A 10413-nucleotide genomic window follows, 5' to 3' on the forward strand; every position below is an offset into this window, starting at 1 on the left:
GAGGCACAACGAGCTAGCCCGTGACCGAACCAAAACCCTCCTTATTCTTAGATATTAGTTACAGCAGATAATCCCTAACTCAACAGGGTGGGACTGAACTCAGTCGGAGGAGGAACTGACTCCACCCATTGCTTTGTGCAGCTGGAGAGCCACACGGATGCACACCTGGGCCGGGACTTCTTCCTGAGCCACCAGCCCTCTACCTGCTCCAGCACCTACGTGAACCTTCGAGAGGTGTCCAGCAGGGTCCAACTCCCCCCAGGACAGTACCTGGTGGTGCCATCCACCTTCGAGCCCTTCAAGGATGGTGACTTCTGCTTGAGGGTGTTCTCGGAGAAGAAGGCCCAGGCTCTGTGAGTCTACTTTGCCCATCTGGGCGGGGCTGTATTCTGAATTAGGACACAACTGGAAGTGCAGCACTGGGAGGAACTCATTGCTAAATGAGCTGCCCCAGGACCTCAGTTCATGCTTAAGGAAGTTTGGAAAGCATGACACCTGCAGGGGGCCTTCCCTGGCTGTGCCTCCTGCTGCCTCCACTTTGTTCTACAGGACCGGGAATTTCCTCATCCAGAGAGTGAAGGTTGGGGAGAAAGGGTGCCAACAACAGCCTGGTAACCAGCTGTTCTACCATCTGGCAGAGGCTGATGGGATCTGGGATAGGGCTGTGCGTGCAGAACACACATACTTTGTACATATACCATACACATCGATTATATACACTACACGCAACCTACTTACTATATATACATATATGTATGTGTATGTATGCATGTCATATATACTACATATATAACATATGTAATATATGACATATGTGCTAAATGTGTACTATCTACACATCCCACATTATATATGTATAAATAGCATGTATATACTATAGACAAATATATACACATGTACAGGATGCATATCATGTCTATTATGTATACACACACAATGCATGCATCAAATACATAACACAAACATGCAACACACAAACCACACATATAATTATATATACCATATCATATACACACAAATATGACATGCACATATGCCATACATTATATACATAACACACTATTCATTTCAAATACCGCATATCACACTATGTACACGGACCACTAATACATAACTGAAATATACTATGCTTGTTTACTATACATCACACACAGAATATTCACATAGATGCATAGAAAGTGTGTACATATCCCATGTACCACATACTATGGGTACCATCCACACATATCATGCCACAGATCCTGAGCACACGGCACACACATGCTGTATATCTCATGCCCTGGACCAGTCCCTCAGACTTCAGGCTCCCCATGAGGTCAGCAGAGCCTTCAGCAGTGAACTTTTCAGAAGAGAGAAGAGAAGCCACTGAGTAAACGGGACCCCTCTCAGAATGTTCAGTATTCTAGAATCCACAGGAGACCAGTGAGCCCCTTATCTTGTGAAACTTCAGGGTGGGTTGTAGGTTGGAGCAGTAAAAGGGAAGGATTTCTTTTAGGGATCCAGCAATACAGTCTCATAAGAAGAAATTCTCCCTGAAAGTGCCCAGCCATTATTTGAACTTGCTTTTTGATGTTTAATTTATTTCTGTCTGGATTTCAGGGAAATTGGGGACGCTGTGGATGGAAACCCACACGAGGTATGCAATCCTATTGTGCCAAGCTCTCGCATTACTGCACAGCAGGCATTCAAGTTTCTTGTTGACTTGACAGAGTTCTTTATATATTAAAGACGGTAGCATTTTATTTCTCTGGAATATAATACTATAGTGTCTAAGGAATGATACCAGAGGCTGCCCACTAGTCTACACACACACACACACATACACACACACACACACACACACACAATCACACACGTATGCATATACCCTCCCTATGTACTCATACATATGAACATGCACATGTGTGTATGAATACACACAGAGAAGTGTTCAGGGCTTGAAGTATGAGTTCAATTTCTTGTCCTTCCCACATGAGGTGTGTGTGTGTGTTTGTGTGTGTGTGTGTGTGTGGTGTGTATGTGTATGGTGTTTCTGTTCCATGGGGCAGGACCTAGGGGTTGGGGATGTCTTCACATGACACAAGTCCAACTACAAGTTCACCCAAATGGACTGAGTATCTGCATGCGGCTGCTACTCAAAGTGCCCTTTAGTGGCCGAGCTTGCCAGCTTCTTGAATGGCCCTGGGATAGACATGCTCTGTTATTGGCTATAATCAAATGTGTAAGTTCGAGTTTCTACAGTTGACTAGGAACACAGCACCTGAGGATCCACATGCCTGGGGCTGAGTGTGAGTTTGTCTGGTAGGGAATGCCCAGCATCTGTTTAATCTTACTAGTTAGTCTGTATTTGGTGTGACTGCCCCCAGGGCCTGTAGCCCTCTTGGTGACCAGCTCCCTGCAGCCTCTGCCTTTCCTGGGCTCTTGGTGACTGATCTCTAGCTGCAGACAGTAGCTCAGCCTCATTACTCCCAGGAGAAGCCTTACCATTCTCACTGTGGGGCACAGGAACGTTAGAGGAGCCATAGTGCGTTGGTGTACACTGTACAGAATTACACGTCTGCTTTGATTCCTGCTAAATGACTTAAAACTAAGCCCACACCCCTACTGAACCAGGCTGTCAGAAGTTCAATCCTGGTCATCACGGGGACTCCTTGTCTCCATCTCCCATGGTCTTCCAAAGACCAGAGTAACACGGAGTCCCTTCTGGCCATGGGTCTGCCTTGGCATTCTGTGACCAGATTATCTGCTCCTTCCTTGATGACAGTTCACAGACTAGTGCATTTGGCCTGTAGCCATGTAAAGTACTAGCCTTCAGGCAGAGAGCCTTCTGCAGAGAAGGACAAGGAACCATCAGAGGGAGTCTGGAATTCTAAGGCCTGGGACGTCAGAATATTCTGGTTCATAGAAGCTCTGACTTTCTCACTGTGACCACTTCTGTCACAACATATACATACCACATACCATACGCACCAAACATTATACCCATATCACACACATACACACACTATACTTCACCGTATCCTCACCATAAAACATACCACACGAGCATACCATACCACCATAAAACACACCACATACATTACACATGCTTACTATATACTGCACACACCACATAACCACCACATATATACACCATACACGCATACTATATACATATCCCACACATTATCACAAAATGCATGCTATTTACCATATGCCTATCACAAAACATATCACACACATATATTTACACATACCTACAATACGGACTACACATTTCCATACACATACAATGTACACAATACTACACATACCCTGCATGTATGATGCACACATAAGCCAGACTTGTGCCACTCACACTCCTCATATGCATTTGTACATGCCACACACACACACAGCACATACACACACAGCACACACACACACACACACACACAAAACACATACACACACAGCACACACACACACACACACACACTACCCACATGTGTGCACAGCACACACACTGCTGTGGCAATATCTTGCCAAACTTAGGACTTTACAGGAGATAGGAAGCTACAGGCTTGGCCTTCCAGATTTCCTGCATCTCCAACTCCAAGTCACGGGCAACTCGACATTCAAAGGGCCCTACTGCCTTGCTTGGAGTGAAGGAGGTATACTGTGAGCCAGCCACTCTCAGGACTCAGGTGTGTGCCTTTGAGCAGGGCTGCTAAGATGACATCAGCACCCGATTTAGTAACAAGAGCCTCCATCCTTGCCTTTGTCCGGCTGCCGCCTTTTTGTCAAGTGTCACCACATACATTCTACTGGGGCTGTAGACCCTCAGATCTTGTTCACCACTATATTTATTGATAGACCCAGGGCAGTCTTCAGTTGGCACCAGGTAAGTGAATGAACAAATTTGAGGTCCTTTGTCATTATAGAAATACATCCTTCCCATTTCTTGTGTACCAAAGTTCCCACATCCAGGGGTATGTTTCTCAGGCCCTGGAGCCTGAGAGAATAGGATGTAGGAGACAGGAACTCTCCTGCCTTCCAAGACGGGTATACAAGTCTCCAAGTCGTGGACTGTTCATTCTTTCAGCAGTCTTGGCTTGTTACACTAGGATGGTAGAGAAGGGCAGAGAGGGGTTTGAATCTTGATTCCATCACCTATGAGCTATGTAGGCTTGGCCTGCTGCTGTGTGTGTGTGTGTGTGTGTGTGTGTGTGTGTGTGTGTGTGTGTGAATTCTGTATTTTCTAGCAATATAGTTAGATTATATCCACATCTATTCCTTCTCTCCAGCCTCCTCCAACTTCATCTTCATTTCTTTCTCCTCCTCCCCCTTCTTCTCCTGTTCTTCCTCCCCTTTTCCTCCCACTCCTCCTCCCCTTCTTCTCCCACTCTTCCCACTCCTCCTCCCACTCCTCCCGCTCCTTCTCCTCTTCTCCTCCCACTCCTCCCCTTCTCCTCCCACTCCTCCCCTTCTCCTCCCACTCCTCCCCTTCTCCTCCCACTCCTCCCCCTTCTCCCACTCCTCCCACTCTTCCTCCCCTTCTCCTCCCATCCTTCATAACTCATTGAGTACAATCAGTGCTGCCCATACAAGATGGGAGCAAGGCCATTCATTAGAGCATGAGCAATCTACCATGGCTGCACAGCTGAAGAAAACCACCCCTCCCCCCAGTCAGCAGCCATCACTTGTCCAAAGCTCCTCAGTCAGGGAAGGGCCTCACGTGCCTCACACTGCACTCGCTCCATCTCGTGCAGGTTTGTCTAGGTAACCACAGTATAGGTACTGTGAGGTCATGAGTGTATTAGTCTTCTCGTGTCTAGAAGACACCACTTTGCGGCAATCCTCCTCACCTCTGGCTCTTACTATCCCTCTGGTCTCTTCTTTCTGTGATGTTACTTAATCCTTTTGTCCCCCCTCCCCCCATCTATGAATAGCATATAGTAATGAGACGACCTCACAGCAGGGTCCCACTAAGTGAGATAATTCCTTTAGTGTGCCTCACAGGCAGGAAGGAAGGAGAATACCACTCCTACAACCGTAACTTACAATTACAGCATCAGTGGGCGATCCCGGGCTTTGCCTACACCTCCTAGCAGCACCAGTGGGCGATCCCGGGCTTTGCGTACAGCTCCTAGCGATGGCTTTGGTTCCTGGAAACTCTTCAGGCTAGCTAGGAAGCTTTCTCCTTTTCACTCTTCCTTTCGATGACAGCGATGACAGCGCAAGACCATTTTGAATGTATTTGGTCAAAGGCATTCGTTCATTGAATGGTTTGTAATTTTTAAAGGGCTGGCATGCATTAGCTCTCATCTGATTTCAAAATGACCCACCAAACAGCCCTAGGTAGTTTCATATTAGCATTAGAAAGTGGATGCTCAGCATGCAGACAGGCTCCAGTTAGCAGCCCATCTGTAGTTCAGTTCCAATCCCATTATCTCTACTAGGCTCTGCCCCTTAACCTCTCTCTCTCTGTGTCTCTGTCTGTCTGTCTGTCTGTCTGTCTGTCTGTCTGTCTGTCTGTCTGCCTGTCTGCCTCCCTTCCCTCTGTGAGAGCTAGGAAAACACATATAAACATCTGCACATTTTTAGATGATTTCCAGAGTTCCGATTCCTATGAGGTTGCTGGCAAAGTCCTCGGACATTCCCCATGCCCACCCTGAGATTGCCCTGTGTCTGTCTTGTTCTCTGAAAGTGATTCAGGGTTGAAACCAAGCATTCAAGGTGCAGGGGCCTGGAAAGATGATGGTTTATCTGCTGAGAGGGCACTGCTCTTGCAGAGGACCCAAGTGTGGCTCCCAGCACCCAGGTAGGGTAGCTCACAACTGCCTGTAACTCCAACTCTTGGATATCCAACACCTCTGGCCTCGATGGGCACCAGCACTCATATGCACACACCCCTCCTCTCACATATAGATAATTAACATTAAAATAAGTCTTAAAAGGCTGGGCAGTGGTAGCGCATGACTTTAATCCCAACACTTCGGAGGCAGAGACAGGCGGATTTCTGAGTTCGAGGCCAGCCTGGTCTACAGAGTGAGTTCGGGGCTATCCAGAGAAACCCCATCTTGAAAAAACAAAAACAAAAACAAACAAAAAAAACAAACAAAAAAAGTGTGGGGTTGTAGAACTCAGAGAGGAGCTCTGGTTCTGGCATGGCACTCTGCCGGACTGCCAGCCCTCTACGTGGCTCTTCCCTTGCCATCTGTCTTGGTTACTTTTCTGCCGCTATAATAGACCACTGCAACCAAGGCATCTTACAGATGATTTATTTTGGCTCCCGGTTCAAGGTTCAAGAGGATACAGTCCATCACAGTAGGGAGGCATTGCGTCAAATAACAGGCATTGCAGCAGGAAGCTGAGAGCGCATACCTTTAAATGCACATCAAAGCACACAGGGAATGAGGGTGTTCATATCCAAGTCCACCTCCAGTGACATACTCCTTCCACCAAGGCCACACCTCCTGAGCCTCCCCAGACAGTGCCATCAACTAGGAAACAAAAGCTCAAGTGCCTGAGACTACGAGGGACATTTTCATAACCCCATAGGTTGCCGCATAGCCCAAAGCCTGCTCCAGTACAGGCTCACCAAATATACGGTTGGGATTCTCCATAGTTCACGCCACAATTCCTATTTTAACTTCATCGGTACCCTCCCTTTCAGCCACAGCCCTGTGACATGGATAAGGAGGAGGAGCGTTTCCGGAGCCTGTTTGAGGAGTTTGTGGACAAGGTGAGTGGAGGGCGGGCGCCTCTCAGCTGGGCAGCGAAAGGCTCCGATCATGCTTGCCTGCACTCCCTCGGGTCTACAGGAGGGCAGGAGGGCAAAGCTGCCTACTCTGGGTCCCTAGTCTATATCTGTCACTTGTCACTTCATCCTGACAGAAGCCAGCAGGCTTTCGCTGTGTTTCTGGGAGAGAGAGAATAACTATTGCCCAGGGGCCACTTTTCTTCCTGCGTTGACTGACTTGAGAAAATGGAAGAGCCCAGTCTCTGGATCTTGCCAAAAGCCTTTCGGTTTGTAAATTGGTCCCTTCAGACAGGGCCTCTGAGTGGAAAGCCAGGGCAGTGTGACCTCTCTAAATCAATAGCCTTTAGAGGGAGAATTGACCGACGGCAGCAGGAGGCCACTCAGTTAACCTGCCCAGGGATTACAGACACAGCCCACTGACTTGGGAGACCAGCAGCGCTCACCCTGTGGAATCGGAGACTCTTTTGGGTGTGTGTATGACTGTGACTGTGATCAGGGTATGCACAGCTGTCTCCCATCGTTTCTCCCTCTGCTCAACTGTCCAGGGCTCATTTTTTTCCCCGTCTTTTAGAGGTCATAAGTCTGAGCCCACCCAAGATTCAGTGTGTCCCCACTGGTCCCATAGTGATTAAGGACCCTTGATGGGTCATGAAGTGCTAAAAAGATCCCAAGAAACAGTTTCTGCCTTACCGGCACGTCCTACCCCATTGAAGCGCCAACAGACCTTCTAGACTTAAGAATGGAGTGGAAGCCTAGCACAGTGGTCTGTCATCCCACGTAAATGAGAGGCTAAGGCTGGAAGATTGCATAATCTGGGAGTTTGAGGACGGCCTGGAATATGTGGTGAATCCTCTGTCAGAGAGAGAGGGGTGGGGAAGAATGGGAAAACATAAATTATACCAGAAAAGAAACCTTTGCACCAAAGCAGAGCAAACCTACAAGCACAGAATGCATCAATCCACTTCCCCAGTTGCTCAGGCCAGGATTTTTCCCAAAAGAGGCTTGTCTCCTCAGCTGCCCAAAGGGCATGTTTTATTTAGTCCATTCAAAACACCAGAGGAGAAACACTGATTTTTTTTTCCCCCAAGCTTGACTCTTCTCTCTTGCGACTGGGAAAGGGCCTGAATACAAGTTCCCATCCACCCTCTTGCTGGAAGAGTGACAGAGGGTTTAGAAGCTGGTCCAAGGCCACACGTCCTCATGAAGGTTACAGCCAAGGCCCAGTATGGACTCTGAGCATCCCGTTTCTTTTCTGGGAGACCGCTGAGTCATTCTACGCAGAGGCTTCTCAGAGAGGCCGCCGGTGTGCCACGGGAGGCCATCGGGAGACACAGCTTTGGGAGGTTTTAGTCTCACCTTTCCAAAGCTAGGGCCTGTCCAGGGGAGTATAGGAGGTCAAAGTACAGACGATGGGCAGAGTCCAGAACCCGTTTCACAGCCCATTGCATCTACCACCCCCCTTGTTCCTCTTCCTGCTTGGGTCCTGTCTTCCATCTGGGAGCTAAAGCATGCATTTTCTCTCTGGTTCAGAGTTCACATCAAACACACATGGGCGGCTTCAGTCCATGGGTCTGAGTCCCAGCCTAGAATGTGTTCCTGCACAAAATGGCAGCCCACATTGGTGTCTGTGAACCCCAAATCATTATAGTTCAATGATACATGACATTGTGGTTGGTGTGTGTGTGTGTGTGTGTGTGTTTGTGTGTGTGTGTATATTGACTAGCAATTTCTACAGTCACAGCTCCTTGACTGTAATGTGGATGCAGCTTGTTAAAGATTTAACAGTGCTGCACGTAGGGTGTATGGGACATCAGTGTGAATTCCCACCATTACTACTTGCCATATAAGCAAGCCCATGAAACACAGGGCTGGCAGCCTTTTGTGGAGTTAGGCACCAAGCTTGGACCATCCACGTCTCCTCTTCCCTACTAACCCTCTTGTGACCTGCCAGGATGCTGGACCTCAGAGGAAACGGAGACGTTGAGCTTCTAAAGACATTATATGCTTTGAAGAATCACAGGGGTGGAGGACCTGGAGTCTGGCTGGGGAGGGAGCTCAAACTGGATGCCATGAAACAGCTTGTTGGTTCTGACATGTTTCACATCTGGGCTCTTTCTAGGATTCTGAGATCCGTGCTCATCAGCTCAAGAGGGTCCTGAATGGAGTGCTTTCTAAACGTGAGTTCTCCCCTGGGGCCAGAAAGTCCATGGGCATCCAAAAGAGGTGCTGGGTGAGGCTGAGAGAGGGTCAGAAATTAGCCAGGAGATAGAGAGGAGGGATCAAGGTTGCCTCTGACCTTTGGCGATCCCTACTCTGTGCAATGAGGTGGCATGTGGCAGGTAGGAGAGGCTGGGAAGGAGATGGCATTGGGAGAGGTGAGACCCACACTTGTAAACCACCAGACTCTGAAGGACCAAGAATCTTGACATCAAATGCAATTATTTGTAAGCCCTTAGCAAAAGAAAGCTGGTCTGTGTTTGATTTATGTGACACTTTTCCTACAAAATTAATGCTGCCCGAAGATCCCCTACAGTGCTTCTTTGGGGGTACAGGTAGGAGGGTGATTCTGATTGTTCTTGCCAGTACTCAGTTGTTCAAAGCTTCAGAATTCTGCAAGCCTTGGGGACCGCCCAAGTGTCAAACCGTCTCCCAAGGAGGGCAGTTGCACTGCCATTGCCTGCCTCTGAGCAGTTGGAACCCAACATGGACTCAGCCACCTCCTATCCTGGTCCAGGCATGTCCAGGGTTAAGTCCTTCAGCTGGTTGGGTGATAGGCTCTCAAGTAGCCCAGAGACAGGCGTGGGCCTGAGCAGCGTCCTGGGGCTCAGAGCTCTGCCCTAGCTGAGGAGAGCTCTTCCACACGCTTCTCTGCTGTTGCTCCTTCTGCGGCTCTGAACAGAGTGGAGGAGAGGACTACTCGGTCTCTAACAGGTGAAGGCAGAGAGCAGAGAGAGATGCCTGGAGCCCCAGAGAGATGCCCGTGAGTTAACAATGGCTACTCCATTGGGCCACTGTGTGTTGTGACCCTGGAGCCAGGTGGACCGTGTTCAAATCCCAACTCTGTTCCCTTACAGGTCAATGGTTTTGAGCAAACTATATAAGCTCTCTGGACATCAGGGTCCCTGGTTATAAAATGGAGATGATGATGATAAATGATAAATGATGCCAAGTAGAATTATTCTTAAGGGTAGATTGTATAGTGATGGGGAGATCCCTCAGGTGCCCAAGTGAGGATGGAGGGTAGGATGGAGTGGAGGATGGGCTTGCACCCATATCCTGGTAACAACGCTTCTCTTACCTCACCGCAATGCTCAACCAGTTCTTGGTGGCAAGCAGCATCATTATGTGATGCAGGAAGCCAAAGCTTACAAACATTAATCTGTGGGTACCAAATCGGAGGTCCACGGCTTGAAGCACAATGCCAGGGCTTATCAGTACTACATCCCAAGGTCCCAGGGGTGGGGGCTATCTGTCCCACACCACCCATGATGCCCTCACCTTTTCCATGGAAACTGCTCTCTCTCTCTCTGATGTTCTCCTACTGTCTAGGTTATTTACTTTCCTGGTCTTTAAACACTCCCGACTCCCACCTTCTTCTCTTTTTAAATATTTAGGAACAGACATGAAATTTGACGGATTCAGCATCAACACTTGCAGAGAAATGATCGGCCTGCTGGATGTATCCTTTA

At 48.3% G+C, this 10413-nt stretch overlaps 1 protein-coding gene across 1 annotated transcript in view; it reads left to right on the forward strand.

Moving 5' to 3' along the window:
- Capn8 (calpain 8) overlaps window positions 1–10413 on the forward strand; it is a 68855-nt gene that overhangs the window by 50776 nt on the left and 7666 nt on the right. The window contains 5 exon segments of the mRNA XM_031342985.1: window positions 142–353; window positions 1600–1636; window positions 6638–6706; window positions 8844–8901; window positions 10339–10403. Coding sequence (XP_031198845.1) covers window positions 142–353; window positions 1600–1636; window positions 6638–6706; window positions 8844–8901; window positions 10339–10403 — 441 coding nt within the window.

This window comes from Mastomys coucha, unplaced genomic scaffold, assembly GCF_008632895.1.
Source record: "Mastomys coucha isolate ucsf_1 unplaced genomic scaffold, UCSF_Mcou_1 pScaffold1, whole genome shotgun sequence".
Lineage (NCBI taxonomy): Eukaryota > Metazoa > Chordata > Mammalia > Rodentia > Muridae > Mastomys > Mastomys coucha.